Consider the following 22,149-nt stretch of genomic DNA (forward strand, 5'->3'; position numbering starts at 1 on the left):
TACCGAGCTACAGTGAAAAACTTTGTTTTGCATGCCATCTACACAGAGCATTTCATCACATCAGTGCATTGAGGTAGTACAAAGGAAAACAATAGCAGAATGCAGAATAAAGAGTTACAGTTACAGAGAAAGCACAATGTGCAGGTAGACAATAAAGTGCAAGGTCATAACGAGGTAGATTGTGAGGTCAAGAGTCCATCTTATCATACTAGGGGACCGTTTAATAGTCTTATAACAGCGGGATAGATTCTGTATCAAATCAAGAGGATTTTAAATTCAGTTAGTGAAATAATCCACATTTTAGAAGGACTTGAATAGGCATGGTGACCGTGAAACTAATGATTTGTTGTAAAAGCATCTGGTTGCCTTTATGGAAAGAAATTGTATTACGCAGAACTACCAATGTAGGTAACTTCAGCTGTCCTCTGAAATGGACTTCATGCCAATCACTTGTATCAAAACATCTACTGGTCCTTGAAGGACTACAACAGTTCAAGGAGGTACCTCACTGCCATCTTCAAGGGCAATTACAGATGGGCAATGTGTTGGCCTCACCAGTAATACTAACGTCCCTCAAAAGAATTGAAAGAAGCACTCTCCTCTCCTGTTGTGCATGGTACGGTCATGGCGATTAATGTATCGCTGGGTTCTTGAAACAACCTTCATCCCTTAGTACTGTTCACCCACCTGGTGTACTACCTGGAGCAACGCCCACTCCAGTGATGCTCAGCCAATCCAGTACAGTCCTGCTGGGGACCCTCAGAGTTTGTCTCTGTAACCCATACAACACAATACACATAATCCCTTAGGAGCAATGCAGACTCTTTGTGACATTGTTTATGCTGTCAGAATATTTGCTAATGTACATTTATTTATCTATTCATTCCTTTTTTGGGATCTGGGCATTATTGGCAAGACCAGTATTTATTGCCATCCCTAATTACCATCCCTTAAATCCCTAAAGCAATATCCTTTTCTCATTATTGAGCGATCCAATACCAGAGGGCATGCATTTAAAGTGAGATGGGGTAGGTTCAGAACAAACGTGAAGGGTATGTTTTTTACTGAGAGAGTGGTGGATGCCTGGAATGCGTTACCTGATAGGGTGATGGAGGCAAATTCATTGGGGGCTTTTAAGAGGGGCTTGGATGGGCACATGAATGAGAGGAAGATAGAGGGATATGGGCATTCTCTATGTAGGATGGTTTAGCTATTTCGGCACAACATTGTGGGCCAAAGGGCCTGTCTGTGCCGTACTGTTCTATGTTCTAATTATCCCTTGAGAAGGTGGGATGAGCCACCACCTTGAACTGCTACAATCCTTCGAGTGAAGGTGCTCCCACAGTGCAGTTGGGGAAGGAGTTCCAGGATTTATTGACGATATATTTCCAAGTTAGAATGGTGTGTGAATTGAAGGGGAATCTGCAGGTTGTGGTGTTCCCCTGTGCGTGCTGCCCTTGCCCTTCTTAGTGGGAGAGGGTGGCGGGTTTGGGAGGTTCTGTCAGAGTAGACTGGGTGAATAACTGCAATGCATTTTGTAGACGGTGCACACTGCAGCCACTGTGCACCAGTGGTGAAGGGAGGGAGTATCAGTTAAGTAGGCTGCTTTGTCCTGGATGGCGTCAAGCTTCTTCAGAGCTGCAGTTGTTAAGGCAAACAGAGAGTGTTCCATCAAACTCCTAACGTGCATTGTAGGTGATGGAAAGGCTTTGGGGGTCAGGATCTCTCTGTCTCCATCTAAGCAGATAGACTGGTGACAAACAGCCAATACAATATACAGATTCCTACAGCTATCTTGACTGTACTTCCTCCCACCCTATCTCCTGTAAGGACTCTGTTCTGTCATTCCTCTGTCTTCCTCATATCTGCTCTGACGATGAGACTTTCAGCTGAGATGTCTTCCTTTTTCCTGAACTGTGGTTTCCCTTGTGCCATACTTGACAGAGCCTTCGACCACACCTCGTCAATCTTCTGCACCTCTGCCCTCACCCCTTCTTGCAAGGAGAGAGGTCCCCTGGTCCCCACCTTACCAGCCTCCACATTCAAAAGATTGCCTTCCACAATTTCCGCCAGCTTCGATGAGATTCCTTCCCCTCCCTTCCCCTGTCAGTATTTTATAGGGATCATTCACTCACATCTCCCAGGTCTACTCCCTCTCCATAGCCACTTCCCTTCTTGCAACACTTTCCCAAGCAACCACAGACATGCACCATAGGTCCTCTTCCCCATCCCTTTCCACCTTCCAGTTGAAACCACGGTTCCCTTTGCTTTTTCCAATCGAGAGATCTCCATTTGGTGCTCACGGCGCTGTCTCCTCCTCATTTGAGAAACCAAGCACTGTCAGGGTGACTGCTTGCCAAAGCACCTGCCAGTCTGTGGCCTCCTGCACTGATCCAACAAGGCTCAAGGTAAGCTCAAGGAACAACGCCTCATCTCCTTTGGGCACATGGCAGCCTTCTGGAGTCAGTGTCAATAACATGCTTTCACTGTTTGTGTCGAAACTGGTCATAAGACCATAAGATACAGAAGCAGAATTAGGCCATTTGGCCCATCGAATCTGCTCCGCCATTCAATCATGGCTGTTTTTTTCAACCCCATTCTCCTGCCTTCTCCCTGTAACCCTTAACTCCCTTAGCAATCAATAATGTCAACCTCTGCCTTAAATACACCCAATGACTTGGCCTCCACAGCCCTCTGTGGCAATGAATTCCACAGATTCACTGCCCTCTGGATGAAGAAATTCCTCCTCATCTCAGTTCTAAAGGGATGTCCCTTTATTCTGAGGCTGTGCCCTCAGATCCCAAACTCTCCTACTGATAGAAACGTCCTCTCCACGTCCACTCTATCCAGGCCTTTCAGTTTGGCTTGTTCTCCACTGTAATATGAATTCAGATTTTCTCTCTGCACTGTCACTGTCTACTCTACTGGCCATTTCCAGCTTTAGGCTCAGCGACACCTCTGACCCATTTCCTGGCTTTTCTGCCTCCCTTTGCCTGCTGCCTCACTCTCTAACTGTCCTCATTAATCTGTCAACCAGAGAGCACCAAACTTTGGGATCACCACCCTAGCCTCGCCCTCTCAGGGATACACCCACTGCCCTATCCATCCATCCCCACCCTCTCTGCAGCTTCAGACTGGTTACTCACTTTCACTGTTCTGCTGAAGGGTTTTTGACCTGAAACATTCACTCTGTTTCTCTCCCCACAAACACTGCCCGATCTGCTGAGTGTTTCCACCATTTTCTGATTTTATTTCATCTAGTGCTCTGCTCACACTGTATCACACCCTGTTCCCGCCGACACACACCCACTCCATGTTCCACAATCCCTCCATTTTACATTTTTGCCCCTTGTTTTCATGGCCTTGAACCTCTTGTTTGGGAATCCCAAATTTAATGGCACTGCCAGTAGTGTCCATGCCTTCACCCTGCCTGACCCCAAGTTCAGGAATTCCCTCCCTCAAACTCCTTCCCTCCTTCTGCTTTAGGCACCTCCCACCTCTGCTGGTCACCTACTATGACATCTTCTCATACAGCATGGTTACATCACATCACTTGTGCCAAATGTCTTGGGACGTTTTGTACAACGTTAAAGGTGCTATTTAAATTCAGGTCATTGTTGAGGACCAGTTGCAATTTATACATAATTGGAAAATAACTGTTTCTTAGATTGATGGTTGGCTATAAATCCTGAGGTCAAAAATTATTGCAGGAAATGAGAGTCATTCTTTCCTTGTTTTAATGATTGCTTTGCTTCTTTTGTGTGTGAAGGGTGACAGAGGGTGTAATTTTGCATGTTTCTATGGTAATGTGTTAATATGATTGTGGGTTGCATGTTAATGTTTACAGATCTTATATAGGCTTTGTTCTGAGCTGCTATCTGTCTCCCTTACACCCTTTAAGATGCTCCTTAAAACTTAGATCATTGTTCAAACTTTTGGTCATTTGGCCAATCATCTGCTGTGATTTGGCAACAGGTTTCACTCCCATGAAAGAACTTGGGCATATTGCTCTCTTAAATGTGGTATGTAAATGTATGTTGTTGTTGTTGAGCTGGGTAGGCAGTGTGGGCTCATCTCTGTTTGTTTAAGCTCACTGCCTTGTGATAAGACTAACCTGCCCAGCCCAGCTTCCTCCTGCAAGTATCCGCTAACTTATGTCTTCCTCTATGTACAAACACTGCTGTGTTATAGGGCAATTCAGCTACAGAAGGCATCACTGAAATACCTGATCTGCTCCTGCCAGCCAATGTGCACATTGAACAATGGCCGTTGATTACTGACAAGGGAGTGGAGATTGCGGGGTGAGGGGAAGACCGAGGGGGAGGTCTAATAAATAGAATTATAGGGATATAGAGTAATACAGCACAGAAACAGGCCCTTCAACCCCACGTCCATGCCGACCAAGATGCCCATCTGCCTGTGTTTGGCCCATGTCCCTCTAAACCTTTCCTGTCCATGTACTGTCCAAGTGTCTTTTAAGTGTTGTTATTGTACCTGCCTCTGGCAACTCGTTCCATATACCCACAACCCTCTGTGTGAAGGAGTTGCCCCTCACGTCCCTTTTAAATCTTTCCCCTCTCACCGTAAACCTATGCCCTCTAGTTTTTGATTCCATTTCCCTGGCAAAATATGCGTTCACCCTATCGATGCCCCTCATAATTTTATACACCTCTATGAGGTCACCCCTCAGCCTCCTACGTTCCAAGGAATAAAGTCCTAGCCTGCCCAACGTCTCCTTGATAGCTGTTGGATGTTGATTTGGGGTGGTGTGGGTGAATATTAATTGCTTATTAATGCTTAAAAGCATCATGACATTAAATTTAGACAAGATCACTCAGCTGATTTATTTTTCGCAGCAATGTGATGAGGGAGGGAAAAAAGAACAATTTGTGTCTCTGATAAAGTTGCTAAGTGTCTCATTGGCATTTTCCTTTAATTGTCCGATAAGTGCTTAACTCCAGTACTTTTCTAAAGACAACAGTTCAGTTTTCATTTCATTTCTGACCCATTGACTCACATGACAGAAACATTCAGGATCGTTTAAAAGTTTTAAACGCCGCAGAGGTTAAAAATGAAAGTAAGTGTTGATGCAGCCTGATTGTCAGAAATCAGTGAATGAGTTCTTCACACAGCCCCACACTCTGACTAGTTTTTGACTCAGGTGAAGGGACATTATTACAAGTGAAATAACAAAAATGACCTTCAGTCCGAAAAGCATCTCGCTTTCACATTTAACATAGCAAAACATCCCAAGGTTCTTCTGAGGAATTTGACACCAGGCCACTGAGTGGGTATGAGAGTAGGCAATCGAAAACTTGGTCAAAGAGGTAGGTTTAAGGATCACTTTAACTCAGGAGAGAAAAGTGGAGAGGTTCAGGGAGGGAATTCCAGAGCTCGGGGTGCACACAGTTGAGGACGGGGCTGCCAGCAGAGGTGTGATTAAAACTGAGGACGTTGAGGTGCTGGGACTGGAGGAGTGGAGAGATCCTGAAGCATTGTAGGACAGGGCAAGGTTAAGATGAGAGGGGGAGACCAAGAAACAATCTGAATTGATTCCAAGTGTCCAGAAACACTGCTTGCTCCTGCAGATCTATGTGGTATTATCTTTGCCAGTCTTTCTTTGTCTTGGAGCCAGTGTGGCAGATTGGGAGGTAGTCTGTCTCCCTCGGGGAGGGGGAAGGGAAGCGAGAGTTGATGGGGTGGGGGGGGGGCTGTGTGGAAGCAAGCCTCCTAGGCCCTGGTCTCACCCTATTGTCTGCCCAGGAGCAGGGGGAGGAGCCAACCGTCTGCCACAAGCCTGTGTGATTCAGTGCAAACTGGGGCCACATAACACCAACACACACACACAGTCCGGGCTCCTCCACACGCTATTGTTGTTTGCTGACAGCTGCCTGGCCCTGCACAGAACAAAAGGCTCAGCTCCTCGGCAAGGCAGAGAGGGCAGGCATCCCAACTCTCTGCAGGGCTTTGTTTTAAAGAATTAATAAATAAATAAGAATATATTGCTGAAGTGTTTTTTTTCTGGTTGGGAGAGGGAGGGGGTTCCTCAGTTCCAGTCAGCTCTGGGTGTCCCCTCTGGACCAGCTTCCGTCAAGGTAAAAATAAACCCTCTTTTTTTTACTCTTTCTCGATGCTGTGTGTGTGTGTGTGTGTGTGTGTGTGTGTGTGTGTGTGTGTGTGTGTGTGTGTGTGCCTGTGTATGTGAGTGTTTGCTCCTCACATTCTCGGGACTTTTATCTCTGTTAACTTGCTGCAACAGTGCCGCTTAACTGCATTAGCAAACGAGGCCTGGGGCTGGAGCAGTGGAGGAGATCCCTCGCTGCCATGGGTGTGGGGAGGGACGGGAAGGGGTGGTCTCAGTGTGAAGGCCGAGGCCTGCCAGAGGCTCAGTATTGCAGAGCTTTCCATCGCTGCTCTCTGTTCCTGAAGTCTTTGGTTGCTGGCTGCAGTTGATCGAGTGTGCATGTGGAAGATGGGGTAAGCAGCTTTGCTCATCTAGCAGGAAAGCAAGGAGGTTAAAGAAAAAAAACCCACCGAGACCTGGGTAGTAAATGCTTGACAGTGAAAGACATGGCAGAAATAGGGAGAGGGGGTTACTCCACAACTGCTGACATGTGCTGTGTTAAAAGAGTTACTGACCAGATCATTTTTTATCTAGAAATGATCAAGAGTCTGTAGTTGGGCATTGCAAGTGTAGTTTGGGCCACGACTCCCATTGCTAACCCTAACCCCACCCCACTGCTCTCTGGTCATTTTGTGCTTATCTCTCATTTTACACTTGTTTCTGAAAGGTGCCTCAGCACTTTAACTGCCCCGGCTGGGATCGAGCTGCATTGTGAGATTTGTTTGTGTGGGCTGATTGTGGCTTTGCTGTTTGCCTTGGGGTCAGGGCAGTGTTCTACCCTGTGTCAGGTTTGTGGGAAGTCTTAAAGAAACAAAACAAACCTTGCATTTTATGGCACTTTTCACTTAACTTTTTAAAAACAAAAGCCACCAAGGTGTTTGATGGAATGATGTGCAGTTTGAGAAATGCTGCAGCAGTCAATTTATGCATAGCAAGCTCCCACGAGCAGTAACATGCCAATGACTGGATAATGGGTGTTGATTGTGGGATACATACTGGTCAGGATTCTGGAGAAACTCTAACACACTTTGAAATAGTGCTGTGGATGCTCAGCGCTCTGTCGGCATGTGAGATCTTTTATTCTTTTTGTACTTCTGATGTCATTTGAGATCTACCTCTGCCTTGTGTTGATTTTTGTGAAACTAGCTCACTGTGCTTTAACAGAATGGGTGGGGCAGTGGTGTGCTTAGTGGAGCTGCTGCCTCATGGCTCCAGAGATCCAGGTTCAATCCTGACTTCCGGCGCTGTCCGTGTGGAGTTTGCATGTTTTCCCTGTGACCGCGTGGGTTTCCCCCAGGTGCTCTGGTTTCCTCCCATATCCTAAAGACATTGGTTACTGTAAATTACCCTTAGTGAATGTTACGGGTAGAATCTGGAGGGAGCTGGTGGTGGAATTTAAATGGGGTTACTGCAGAGTAAGCGGGTGCTTAATGGTTAGCATGGAGTCAGTGGGCCGAAGGGCCTATCTCTGTGAGCTATAACTCTGTAACTATATGAGAAATAATTGTCTGTGTCTGGTTAAGACATTGCTGCTTCCTCTGCTCAAACGATAACCCAGGGATTCTTGAACCTTTTGCCCAGTGACTGCGATACAATGGACTGGGCTAAGGAGGCATTACTGGTGCTGGGGAATCAGTGTGGTGGGGAGCACAGGGTTGGTGATGGTTCATCAAGACCTAGGACTGGGGTGATTACAGGGCTGGCGGGGTGGAGTAGGTGTCGGAGGATTGCTAAGGGAAGGAGTCCAAAGGATGGACGTCATTCACTTTAAGTAGGTGTCCAAGTTTGGAAAGAGCACGTTGCCCCGGAAGTGGTAGTTCCTCCTGAGTCCAAATTCCCTTCAACAGTCCAAAAAGGAGTGGTGTCATTCTGGACAACCCTAACGCTGAATCCATGCTCTCATGGGTCATTCGTGCTGGAATCACCTGGAAACTGTTGGGTTTCACAACAGATGGACTGGGATTTCTAGTTGTAGAACACTGGGGAAGCAGCTTCGTGCAGTTGGATTTCTAGGTAAACGACTCACCTTTCGGTGAACTCTCCAGCAGTCACTTCCCAAGGAGAGGCAGTGTTGCCAGCACCAGCTTTAATGTTGAACCAGGCAGGTGGGCAGCTTGAAGGTGCCTTCTGTTGCAGCCTGCGGATGGGCAATTTTCCCATTCCCTCCACCAACCCCTGTCAGATTGTGTACCGAACTACAAGCAGGTTAACCTGCCTCAAATCCCTCCATAGCCTCACCAGACCCAGACTTGCTGTGCGTGGATTGGCTGCTTCACTTCCTACCAGGCAATGGTGACTGCACTCATTGATGCTAATGCACTCTGGGAAGTTCTGAAAGGGACAGGAAAGGTGCTGTAGAAATTCAAGTCTTTCTTTTTGCCCCTCCTGCCCCATCACCACCTGCAGTTGCCACAGTCCTCAGACATCTCTTCTTCCTCCACTTCTGGCCTCTTCCTCAGTGTTAATCCCTCTACCACTGCTGGCCATACCTTCAACAACCTTTGTCCCAAGATTTGGAATTCCCTCAATAAATCTCTCTGCCTCTCTTTCCTCCCTCTCTAAGACCTCCCTCTAACCAAGCCTGATAGCACTCCTGTGAAGCGCCTGTGAAGCGCCTTGGGGTGATATTTTGCCACCTTATAGAAATGTAGTTTCCTAGTGTTCTGGAGGTCAATGACCTATCTCTCAAGAAGTGCATATCGGTTGCTGTTTAGATCTGTACTTTGTGCTGAGTTGGAGGGTTTCATTTGTGGAGTGGTATGGGTCCTGAAACAGTCTGTAGGCTCCAGAGACCACCAGCACTAGAGGCAGTCGTGTCTTCAGCTGTCTGGTCCCCACATTGCAGAATTTCTTCCCTAAGTTCCTTCCTTCCGTAAGACTTCCTTGCCAGATAAGGATGTCCTACTGTAATACTCCGTCCTCCCAAGCCAGGCTACGCATTTCACCAGCAAGGCAAAGCTCAGTGACACTCATTACAACTGAGGGGCATTGTAACCCTTCTTGGGGGACAGACAAGTTAATGTCTCCTCTGAAGGATGAGACTTCCGGGGAGGGAGCCGAAGGTTTTGCTGGTTGGTTGGATTGACAGTGGTGTGGATCGGTGGAACTGCTTAAGTGTCGCATGTCTGTGAAATTGTTCTTTTAGCTGTGTGCAATGTATTGCTAAAGTCCTCAGTCATTGTTTGCACTGTTGCCTCGAAGTCAGAAGGTTGTGTATTTGACTCGTGCTCCAGAGACTCTGTCCAGGCGGACGCTCCCAGTGCAATATAGAGGGAATGTGTTCTTATTTGAGGTGTGATGCCGTGAAATTTGTTGTTTTGCGGAAGCAGTACAGTGCAAAGATATAAAATTACTATAAATTACAAAATAAATAGTGTAATAAAGGAATAACAAAGTAGTGTTCATGCACTGTTCAGAAATCTGATGGCGGAGGAGAAGAAGCTCTTCCTAGATCATTGAGTGTGGGTCTTCATGCTCCTGTACCTCCTCCCTGATGGTAGTGACAAGAAGAGGGCATGTCCCGGGTGGTGAGGGTCCTAAGTGATGGATGCTGCCTTCTTGAGGCACTGTCTCTTGAAGACGACTTTGATGGTGGGGAGGGTTGTGCCCGTGATGGAGCTGGCTGAGTCTACAACCCTCTGCAGCCTCTTGCGATCCTGCACTTTGGAGCCTCCATACCAGGCGGTGATGCAACCAGTCAGAGCAGGGCTGTTCCATCCTTGGGCCAAGAATGACTTTTCTCCCCTCCATTTGTGAGGAGTGGAAGATGCCCATGTGTGAATTCTTATAATGTGTGGAGCGTGCCAGCTACCCCACAGTCCTTGGACATCTCTTCTTCCTCCACTTCTGGCCTCTGACTCATTGTCAATCACTCCACCACTGATGGCAAGTTTCCTGGACAGCTGCCTCCAGTGGTTGAGGACCTCCTTGCCATTGGAGCAAGACACATATTCACATATGTGGACTCAAACGTGATCTTGGTCATGCCCTGCTGGTTCTCAGTGCTAGAAGGTCCACCCCCCATATCCTAATCTCCTCCCTCCTCCAGAACCTCTCCCTACCTCTGTTCCCCTCACCTAACCACCTCCCTCAGTCTCCTCTCGCTCTCAGCTCCATCCCCCTTTAGTGACACCTCAGCCCCTTTTCTCTTCCTTTCCTTCTTTATTCTCCTGCTCTCCACCACTGACTACTCCGGCCTGTCCCCTCCCAGAGTGAGGCTAACCCCTGATCACTGCTGGCTCTCTAATTGCCCTCCCTGGCCCACCCTCTCCTCCCCACCTCAGCTGCCACACCACCCGAAGCCTGCGGCCTTGTCCAGAAACATAGGGCCTCTCCCAAGAAGTTCAGGGCAGTCGCCAGAAACTCTCCTGGTGTTGTGATATCAGCAGGTCATGTTCTCTGGGTGCTCTGTGGACGGCTCAGCGGGTTCTGGCCCCAATTTCCCAGCCAACGGAGATGGATTCATCCCATGGGAACAGTATTGGCCACTGTAATTACTCAAACCATTCAGCTGCAAACCTCCCACTGCCACAAACTGTGCTCCCAAAGTGGTTTCCTGGACATCCTTCAACCTGACTGAACCCTCGAGCTTGAGGGCGCAGTGGGTAGAGCCGCTGCTTCACAGCACCAGAGTCCCAGGTTCAATCCTGACCTTGGGCACTGTCTGCGTGGAGTTTGCATGTTCTCCCTGTGACCACGTGGGTTTCCTCCCACATCCCAACGACATGCGGGTCGGTAGGTTAATTTTCCTCTGTTAATGTTTCCTGTTTTAAGTTGAGTGGCAGAACCTGGGGGGAGCTGATGGGAATGTGGGGAGAATAAGATGGGATTAGTGTAGGATTGGTGTAAGTGCCTGGAACGGGCAGCCAGGAGTAGCAGTGGAAGCAGATACCATAGTGGTGTTTAAGAGGCTTTTAGATAGACACATGAAAATGGAGGGATATGGATCATGTGCAGGCAGAAGAGATCTAGTTTAATTTGGCATCATACTCAGCACAGACATGGGCCAAAGGGCCTGTTCCATGCTGTATGACTGCGGCTTTGTGAAACAGATTATCTGGGCATTATCTCCTGCTGTTTCCAGGATCTACCTGTGCACGCATTGATTGCCTACACAACCGTGGAGTATAAAATCATTCCCACCTCAATAGAGTAAATGGGAAGGACCCACCTCCTGTAGCTGGAGTCAAAAACCAATTCTTTTTTCCAAATTCAAAATAATTGGTAGAAGAGATGAGGGAAAATGTTTTCCCCCAGAGGGTGGTGGGGTCTGGAACTCACTGCTGAGAGGATGGGAGAAGCAGAGACCCTCCCCACAGTGAAACAGTGCTGGTGTGCGGACTTGAAGAGCCGTGAGCTGCAGGGCTACCGGCCCAGTATGCGGAAGGTGGGGTTAGGCTGGGGAGTATGAACTTGATGGGCTGAATGGCTTCCTGTGTTGTAAATGTTCTATGCTTAGGGTGCAGATATTTAATTAGCTGCAAACAAGAAATGGAAGCAAGCACAGACCTTGCAACATCTTGAGCTTGGGGCACAGAAGGAGCCCATTTGCCCCATCTTGTCCTCGCCAATCAATAACATTGGACTAATCTCCCTGCCTGGCTCCCAGTCTGTAACCCTGCATGTCCCTGCTCTTCTTATGTATGGGGAGGGTCCTGCCTCCAGCACCCTTTTAGGAGGTTGGGTTCCAGCACCCACCACTCACTGTGAAAACTCTCCTCCAATCCTCCTGCCAATGACCTTGAATGCAGCCCTGCTAGTTATTGATCTTCCGCCAAGGGAGATATGGCCTTCCTGTTCACCTCTAGGTCTCCTGTCATTGCCTGTACATCAATTTGATCTCCTCTCAGTCTCCTTTTTTGCAAAGAAAACACCCCCAACGATAGCCCTTGGCCCCAGCACAGGCCTGAGCAGTGCCCTCTGAACTCTCTAGTGCTGCCAATTTTACCTATGAACATGCATGTCTATCTTTCTTTAAATGGACAAGGTTAAATTTATGCTGGGTCACTTTGGACAGGACCATCTGTAATATCGGGCATATGACCAGGGTTGTTGTTGGATTTATACCACCTTCACAGCACATGGCTGTCTAGGTAACAACTGGGTTTGATACAGAGTAAAGCAGCCTCTACACTATCCCATCACACCCTCCCAGGGCAGAGGAACATGGGTAAAGCTCCCTTTCTACAGTCCCATCAAACACGCCCAGAACTGGAACAGCGCAGGTTAAACGTACAGGGTGAAACTCCCTCCACACCCTCCTGGATAACCATCGGATGAACACCAATATCTGCAGGTCACAGCTCAGATATTCTGCAGTAGCTTCTACTTGGCTCCTAACCGTCCACAGATTGACACCAATGGGCAGCTTTCCTGAGAAAAGGAAGTTGGAAAAGTCATGTAAGGGATGGTCTTTCAAAGTAAATGGTGTACAGGAAATTTACCCTGTATCTAACTCCTGCCCTGGGAGTGTGTGATGGGACAGTGTAGAGGGAGCTTCACTCTGTATCTAACCCGTGCTGTCCCTGCCCTGGGAGTGTGTGGTGGGACAGTGTAGAGGGAGCTTCACTCTGTATCAAACCCATGCCGTCCCTGCCCTGGGAGTGTGTGATGGGACAGTGTAGAGGGAGCTTTACTCTGTATCAAACCCATTTTCAAAATTTTAAAAAACTTTTTTTAAAGTAGTCGCAAAACTTAGATTAAAATGTTTCCATCCACGTCCAGGACACACTCCAGTCCCTGTGGTGCCCACCAGTCATAGAAGGCCTCCAGAGAGCCAGTGGACACTGTGTACTCCCTCTCCAGGGACACACAGACATGGACGTATCCTCTGAAGAGGGGCAGGCAGTGTCCTTGGACAGACTCCTCAACAGCCTGCTGCCTGGACCTGGGAATTGCCTCCTTGGCCAGGCCCAGGAGCAGACTGATGAGGAGGTTCCCCTGGTCAACTGACCCACCTCCGCACTGGGTGCCCAAAGCTTGGGAGCGTCGGGCTGAAGTGCAGCCAGAACTTGAGGAGGAACACCTTCAGATACTTAGATGGGGGCTGCAACCTCTCACACTCGATATATACATGGAACCACGGACACCTCCAGGCCACAGGCAGCCTGGGAGTCTGTGAACCAACTTTAAAAACCTGTTGCATGGAGCTGTTCTGTGCAACGACTTCCACCCCAGGACCCTGATGTAAGGTGGTGTCTCCTGCATAGGGAGACCTCCACTGGGGACCCTGTCACCACCATAATAGCAGAACAGACCTCCATGGTGTGTCTGGGCAGCAGACGAGGCCAGGAAGTGGAAGGTACAGCCTCCACACGATGAGGAACAGTATGAGAGGCATTTCCACAAGATGGCTTGTGTTAGAACATAGACCATTACAGCACAGTACAGGCCCTTCGGCCCACAATGTTGTGCTGACATTTTATCCTGCTCTAAGATCTATCTATCTAACCCTTCCCTCCCAAGTAGCCCTCCATCATTCATGTGCCTATCTAAGAGTTTCTTAAATGTCCCTAATGTATCTGCCCCCACAACCTCTGCTGACAGTGCGTTCCTTGCACCCAACACTCCCTGTGTAAAAAAAAAACTTACCTCTGACACCCCCCTTATACCTTCCTCCAATGACCTTAAAATTATGCCCCCTCGTGTTTGCCATTTTCGCCCTGGGAAAAAGTCTCTGACTGTCCACTCGATCTATGCCTCTTATCATCTTGTACACCTCTATCATCACCTCTCATCCTCCTTCTCTCCAAAGAGAAAAGTCCTAGCTCGCTGAATGTATCCTCATAAGACATGCTCTCCAGTCCAGGCAGCATCCTGGTAAATCTCCTCTGCACCCTCTCTAAAGCTTCCACATCCTTCCTATAATGAGGTGACCAGAACTGAACACAATACTCCAAGTGTGGTCTAACCAGAGTCCTATAGAAGCTGCAACATCACCTCGCGGCTCTTGAACTCAATACCCTGTCTAATGAAGGCCAACACACCATACCCCTTCTTAACAACCCTATCGACCTGCGCGGTAACCTTGAGGGATCTATGGATAAGATAAGATAAGATCTTTATTAGTCACATGTACATCGAAACACACAGTGAAATACATCTTTCTGCATAGTGATTTTGGGGGGCAGCCCGCAAGTGTCGCCACGCTTCTGGCGCCAACATAGCATGCCCATAACTTCCTAACCTGCACGTCTTTGGAATGTGGGAGGAAACCGGAGCACCCGGAGGAAACCCGCACAGACACGGGGAGAACGTACAAACTCATTACAGACAGTGGCCGGAATTGAACACTGGTCGCTGGCGCTGTAAAGCATTATGCTAATCACTATGCTACTGTGCCTGCCCCTGACGTGAACCCCAAGATCCCTCTGTTCCTCCACACTGCTAAGAGGCGGACTGGCAGTACGTGAGGGTATCAGGGCCTGGGTCTGATGAGCAAATCCAGGGTCAGCCCGGTTGGGATCACCCCACGCCCCGAGCCCTCTCAACACCCACTGCAACAGGACTGAAAGAGGCTTCAGCCAGAAGCCTTGTGACAGACTGCTCACTCCTCCACCCTCCTGTCTGTCCCTAGGTCTGGCCACACGGACAGCCAGTGTGCCCTCCTCTGCTGGTGGGGGATCACTCCAACTGGAGACAACCATGTCCCAGACACTGGCATGGTCCAGGCAACTCCCTTGGAGCTCACAAGAGACTGCAGATGTTGGAACCTGGAGAAACTCAGCGGGTCGAGCAGCATCTGTGGGGGGGGGGGGGGTGGGCGGGGGGAGTAGGTGTGGGGGAAGGAATTGTTGTTGATTCCTCTCCCCCCACAGATACTGCTTGACCCACTAAATTCCTCCAGCAGATTATTTGTTGTCCTCTCAGAGCTGAGTGTCGTCCTGAAGGCAGTGCCCCTGATGGAAGTGTTGATGTGTTGCTGTCCTGGGACAGTGTAGAGGGAGCTTTACCCTGTGTCTAATAGTGGATGTAAAATATGGTGAACAGTTTGCTGAGACACCTGATCGTGTAAGTCCGGTATTTTGTGTGACTAGACTTGTTCACCGGGTTCACTGTCTCTCTTGTACCAGATTACGATCCAAGAGAATGAGTGGCTGGGTGCAGGGAGTGAGACCATGGACACGAGGGTTCTGTTCCTGTACAGTGCAGTACCATTCACACCCCCTGTGGTTTGGAGGAGATCACTGGTACAGTGGTCAGGAGGCATCCCTCGCATGCAGTCTACAGGCACTTCCAGGAGGCATTTGTTAGTTCCCCAAGAACAGCCATCCTTAATCCAAGAGCAGCTGATTGGAGGGAAGCTCGTGATGAATACTGGTCACTGGTTGGCAGGTGGGGGGATGAAGGGTTTGTGTAATGATTGAGAGTATGTAGAAAGCTGATAATCTGAGTTTGTGGTGGACACAGAGCCCAGAACCCAGGAGACCCCTGGCCAATAGAAACCAGGACCATCCTGTTGCATTTCAACCCTGAGGAACTATAGGAAGCCAATCAGCCCTTGAATGTTCTGCAACTCAGCTGCATGATGACTAATCTGCGTTTTAACTTCCTGCCTTCTCTCTGCATTCAGTTACCTCTGTATGGTTAAACTGCATTTAACCTCCAGCTCTTTGGGAGGAGAATTTGTAATTGCCACCACGTTCAGTGTGAGAGCTTGGTCCTGGTTTCACTCCCAATTTTAAGTTTGTGCCTCAGCACACAATCTGCTGGGGGAACTCAGCGGGTCGAGGAGCATCTGTTGGGGGAGAGGAATTGTTAACGTTTCGAGTTGAAGTCCTGCTGCAAGGTTTTGACCTGAAACATCGACAATTCCTTCCACCCCCCCCAACAGATGTTGCTCGACTCACTGAGTTCCTCCAGCAGATTGTGTGTTGCTCCAGGTTCCAGCATCTGCAGTCTCTGGTGTCTGTTTGTTGTGGTTCCCATGGCAGATGTTGGACTGAATGGCCCCCTTTATGGTTTGATGTTCTATCAAATGTTTAACAGTGTGGATGGGGAGCAGCTTAGAACATTGGAGCAGAAGAGGCCACTCAGCCTCTTGGTGCTGACCCTCCATTCAATGCGATCATGCCTGATGTGTATCAGAACCCCACCCAATGAAAGACTGTCCATCACATACTATATCTGAAGCAATAAACAAGATGCTGGAGGAACTCAGCAGGTCAGGCAGCATCTGTGGAGGGGAATGGACAGTCAACCCTGACTTTCCCTTACCTACAAATCAAGCAAAAAAAAATCTGCTGAGCTCAATATAAAATGATTAATTGACCTGGCTATGTTGCTTTGTTTTGGAGTGGGTTTGATTCTTTTGACGGTGTGAAGAAGGGTTTCCTAGTTTTGCTGCTGATTTTCAGGTTGGATCCCTTACCTTGGACATGCTTACTGGAGGAACATATTTTTCCACCATCTGTCCCACCGGTCCTACCAAAGTCCTGAAGAAAAGCAGTGCCTCCCTCCGTCCCTTCCAGGGAATTCGAGTCTGGTTCATGTGACCTCGATTCATCGAATTGCTGTGGTGCAGAAGGCCATTTGGTCCATCGAGTCTGTGCCAGCTCCTGGTAGATCAATCCCATCAGTCCCATTGCCTTGCTCTTTCCTCAGAATTGATTGGGTTCCCTTCTGAAAACCCTGATTGACAGTTCCTGCCTCCCTCCAGGCAGTGAGTTCTGCTCTCGGTGTGAAACAGGAATTTTTACCCTGTATCTTTTGCTCAAATTTTGAAGTCTGCACTCCCGGTCCTCAAACCAGTGCTTCATGGGAACAGCTTCCCTGTGGAGACCTGTCAAGGTCTTGTCTACCTCTGCCAAACCTCCTCTCAACCTTCCCTGTCCCTGGGCAAACAAGCCCAGGGTCTAACTCTGGGGCTGAAGCCACTCATCCCTGGAACTGTTCCAGTAAAACTCTCCCACACCATCTCTGGGACTTTCACATCCTTCCTTGTGTGGTGGCAGAACTGGATACAATACCAGTGTTTTGCACAGGTTCGGCGGAACTTCCGTGTTGTTGTCTGTGCCTCTGTTCCTGGATCTCAGGATCCCTTATACTCTTGTAACACTGTGAAGGCTTTGGACACCTTGAACCCTCTGTTCCTGCTCACCTGCTAGATGTGTTCCCTCGTGGTACTTCTTCATGGTTTGGGCCTTGGAGCCCTGGTTACATCCTGGTGAGGTGGCACCACAGACCCGTCAAATCCAGTGGTCACCCCAGAGTGGTACTGGGTGGTGATCGGTGCGCCATGGATGGCTTGGTTGAGAGAGGAGGAGAGACCTGCTGGGAACTATTCAACCGTGCTGTAGTTCACATGGTTGTGGCTCTCTACTTACGTTCACTTCTCTCGTTCCAGGGTGCTCGTCTAAGTCGTTCAAGCTGTACTCACCGAAGGAACCCCTCAACGGCAACGCATTCCCTCCCTACCACCCAGGCAGTATGCTGGATCGCGATGTCGGGTAAGAGAGTTGAGCAGAGAACCGCTCCAGGGTCCGAGGTGATTCCGGTCCTCCTGCTGTGGATGTGAACAGCACGGTCTGGTCTGAGATCAACAGCTGTCCTGGGGTTAGACATCTCGGTTCCCATCCTATCATCCCACCACAGAGGCAATGTAAAACCAAAACCATCCCTGGGAACAGCTCCCCACACACACTGACCCTCACTGGGGGACGGGTCCCACACAGACACACGGATCCATTCTAGAACCTCTGGAAGTTGGGAAGATGACAAGCAGTACATCCACTGTTTCCACAGCCACCCCCTTTACAACCCCAGGATGCAGGTGACCAGGTCCAGAGGATCTATCGCCTTTCCACCTCATTAATTTCCCCAATATTAATTACTTACTTCTTTCAGCTCCTCGTTCACTCTGTTCCTGCTGTTCCCCTCTGTTTCCATGAGGGTTCTGTGTATTTTCCTGTGCAGACAGACACAAAATATTTGTTTGATTTTTCTTCCATTTCCTATTCCCTAGTGTTCTTTCTCCTGTCTCAGTCTTTAGGGTCCTGCATTAACTTTTATCGGTATTTTTCTGTTGTACACCTTCAGTACTTTCTACCGTATGTTGTATGTTTCTTGTCAGATTACTCCCCATGTCACCCTCCCCTCCCTCACCGATTTTTAGGTCTCCTGTCCTGATTCTGAACTTTTCCCAGTCCTCAGTCTTACTGCCTTTTTTTGTCGTCTCTATGAGCCTTTTCCTGTGATTTAACACACTTTAACTTCCCTTGTTTGCCACATCTGGACCACTCTGTTGGGTTTTTATGTCTTAAGGGGACATATATTTGTTGTAGCCTCTTTACATTGCTTGTTTGCTGTCATAACTTTCAATGTAGTTTAAATCCACCACAGCCAACTCACACCTCATACTTGTGGCTTGCTCTGTTTAAATTTAAAACTGTGATGTGACCACAGAAAGGACTGAGCACTGAGGCTGCAGAGCTCCAGTGCAGACAGCATTGGTGACCAAGCCTCCGCCAACTGCTCGCCCGCCACTGCTGCCTAGCCAGTTTGTAATCCAACCTGCCCATTTCCCCGGGGCTTCTGCTTTCCTGATCAATCTCCGTATGGCCATTTGTCAATATTCTTGCTAAGATCCATGCAGGGACAACGTGGACAGGTGAACTCACACCGGATACTCTCAATGAAGCTGTTCATCTTATTGCAACAGGACTACCCCTTAACAAACCCACTTAACCTGTGCCTCTGTAAATATTGATACATGCTTCCCTCAGTTCTGCCCACCCCTGATGGTAGGCTGACCTGCTTGTGATTCATCTCCCTTCCCCATTTGTCAAAGATTTAGGGTAGAATTAGCCAGAGACCTTGACTATTGATCCAGATGTGCAAGTTCAAATCCCACTACAGCAGCTGGGAGTTTAGATCGGAGTATTTGAAATAAATGACAGTAGCAGTAACCACAAAATTTTGGATTCAGAATTGGCTTGCCCATAGAAGACAGAGGGTGGAGAGGTGTTGTTCTGGCTGGAGCTCTGTGACCAGTGGTGTTGCACAGGGAACGATGCTGGGACTTCTGTTGTCTGTGATGTATATAAATGACTTGGATGAAAATGGAGATGGGCGGGTTAGTAAGCTTGCAGATGAACAAAGATTGCTGGAGCTGTGGATGATGTAGAGGTCTGTCAAAGGATACAGCAGGATATAGATCAGTTACAGATATGGGTGGAGAAATAGCAGATGGAGTTTAATCCGGGCAAGTGTTTGAGGTGCTGCACTTTGGGAGGTCAAATGTAAGGGGAAAGTAAACTGTCAAGGGCACGATCCTTAAAAAACATTGATGTATGGGGGGATCTTGGGGTCCAAGTCTATAGCTCCCTGAAAGTGGCCATGCAAGTAGACAGGGTGGTAAAGAAGGTGGACGGCGTGCTTGCCTTCACTGGTTGGGGCATTGTGTATAAAAGTAAGGAGGTCATGTTGCAGCTGTATAAAACTGGTTAGGCCGCACTTGAAGTATTGTGTATAATTCTGTCGCCCCGTTACAGGAAGGATGTGGAGGCTTTGCAAAGGGTGCAGAAGAGGTTCACCAGGATGCTGCCTGGATTAGAGGGTATGTGCTATAAGAAGAAGTTGGACAAACTTGGGTTGTTCTCTCTGGAGCAGCAGAGGCTGAGGGGACTGATAGACGTTTATAACATTATGAGAGGCACAGACAAGGCAAACAGACAGAATCTTTTTCCCAGGGTAGGAATGTCAAATACTAGAGGACATGCATTTAAGGTGAGAGGGGGGAAGTTTAAAGGAGATTTATGAGGGAAGTTTTTCACACAGAGAGTGATGGGTGCCTGGAACGGGCTGCCGGATTGGGGGTGGAAGCAGATATATTAGTGGTGTTCCAGAGGCTGTTAGACACATGAACATGCAGGGAATGGAGGGATTTGGATCATGTGCAGGCAGAAGGGATTTACTTTAATTTGGCATCGTGTTCAGCACAGACATAGTGGGCTGAAGGGCCTGTTCCTGTGCTGTACCGTTCTATGGTCTGTAGAACTACTGGATTGTCATAAAAACCCATCTGATGTCGTTCAGTGGAGGAAATCTGCCGACCTTACCCAGTCTGGCCTGTTTGACTCCAGTCCCCACCAATGGGGTTGACCTAACATCTTCCTCAGTTCAGGGCACTCGAGGATGGACAACAAATGCTGGCATTGCCGGTGATGTCCCAACAGATAAACAAAAATCCCCACATTATTAACTTGTGTTCTTTGCCGCCTGGCCCGTATCCAGAGCTGTGGAAAACCATCGTCGGGGGCCAGCTCCATTTCCTCCCTTGCTTCTCTTCACAGATCGGGATTCATTTTCTGGGCTTGGTGATTTATCCACTTTTAATGATGCCAGACTCCTTCAAATGTGGCTTCCTCTCCCCTGCTCCCTTATCTTTTCCAACAATTCACATTCTTCCTCCTCAATGCCAGTTAAAATCTGGGACAGGTAGGTGGTGAAAGACTCTGGTTGACTTTTTGGACAGGTAGGTGTGATTGACAGCTGGTTAAGGCCTGGAGTGGGTAGGTATGATTGACAGCTGGTTAAGGCTGGGATGGGTAGATGTGATTGACAGCTAGTTGGTATTGGTATTGGTTTATTATTGTCACTTGTACTGAGGTACAGTGAAAAGCTTGTCTTACAAACTGATTGTACAGGTCAATTCATTACACAGTGCAGTTACATTGATTCAGTACAGGGTGCATTGATGTAGTACAGGTGAAAACAATAACAGTAAAGTGTTACAGCTACAGAGAAAGTGCAGTGCAATAAGGTGCAAGGTCACAACAAGGTAGATTGTGAGGTCATAGTCCATCTCATTGTATAAGGGAACCGTTCAATAGTCTTATCACAGTGGGGTAGAAGCTGTCCTTAAGTCTGGTGGTACGTGCCCTCAGGCTCCTGTATCTTCCCGATGGAAGAGGAGAGAAGAGAGAATGTCCCGGGTGGTGGGGTCTTTGATTATGCTGGCTGCTTCACCAAGACAGATTGACAGCTGATTAAGGCCTGGGATGGGTAGCTGTGATTGACAGCTGGTTAAGGCTGGGATGGGTAGGTGTGATTGACAGCTGGTTAAGGCTGGGATGGGTAGGTGTGATTGACAGCTGGTTAAGGCTGGGATGGGTAGGTGTGATTGACAGCTGGTTAAGGCTGGGATGGGTAGGTGTGATTGACAGCTGGTTAAGACTAGGGAAGAGTTTCCAGAGTCCACTCAGCCCAGCAGTAGACTGGGGAGCTGGATGAAACCGACCTCAAAGATGTGGAGCATTTTCCTGACATTGATTCCTCGGATTATATAAACACAGCCCTGAATATCTTTGGCGCTTTTTTCGCGTCTATTCTAAAGGAGCAGATTCTCAGGGACCAGGGGATGTCCTGCTGTAATACCATGAGGGGCCAGAAGGCGGTGCTCCAGTGAGCTGCAATACCACCATGGGCCACACGGCGGCGCTCCGGGTGCAGAGTGACGCCACCAGCTGGCGGTTTGAGGTACTGCGGTCGAGGCTTGAAGGAGGGCAGGTCCTGTGAATGTCACTGAGCCCATGCCTCTCACTGTGGGTCACTCCTCTCTGCAACTAATGCTCCAGCTGAGGGAGCAGACTGCACCACACTGGGTGAGTTCCAGCTGTGGGATTGCAGTGGCAGTGTGGAGACACAGGAGTCTGCAGGCACTGGAACCTGGAGCAACACACAGACTGCTGGAGGAACTCAGCGGGTCGAGCAGCGTCCGTGGGGGGGAATTGTTGACACTTTGGGGACTGAGAGCGGAGAGGTGAAGCTGCCAGTGTCTGCCAGCTCCACAACCCTGCTCGCCTCCCCTACCTGATGCCACCTGCCTGTGAACTCACACCCCTCCTCAGTCCATCAGTCACCTTGGACTCCTTTCTCACCTCTCCCCTTCTCCTTATACTGGCCCTCTCCCCTCTCAGTCCTGATACAGGGTTTCGACCCCAAACATCGACAATTCTTTTCCCCCAACAGATGCTGCTTGGCCCGCGGAGTTCCTCCTGCAGATTGTGTGTTGCAATGGTACTGTG

At 48.7% G+C, this 22,149-nt stretch overlaps 1 protein-coding gene across 5 annotated transcripts in view; it reads left to right on the plus strand.

Annotated features, from left to right (window-relative positions):
- LOC127576798 (LIM domain-binding protein 1) overlaps window positions 1-22,149 on the plus strand; it is a 79,804-nt gene that overhangs the window by 40,125 nt on the left and 17,530 nt on the right. For 4 of the 5 annotated variants that reach the window (XM_052027552.1, XM_052027551.1, XM_052027549.1 and 1 more), the window contains one exon: window positions 17,469-17,571. In XM_052027552.1, the coding sequence (XP_051883512.1) occupies window positions 17,469-17,571 (103 nt within the window). Of the gene's footprint in view, window positions 1-5,946; window positions 6,096-17,468; window positions 17,572-22,149 lie in introns of those variants that run through there. The other variant, XM_052027553.1, reaches the window with a different exon arrangement.

The sequence above is a fragment of the Pristis pectinata genome, chromosome 12, assembly GCF_009764475.1.
Source record: "Pristis pectinata isolate sPriPec2 chromosome 12, sPriPec2.1.pri, whole genome shotgun sequence".
NCBI classification, from domain to species: domain Eukaryota; kingdom Metazoa; phylum Chordata; class Chondrichthyes; order Rhinopristiformes; family Pristidae; genus Pristis; species Pristis pectinata.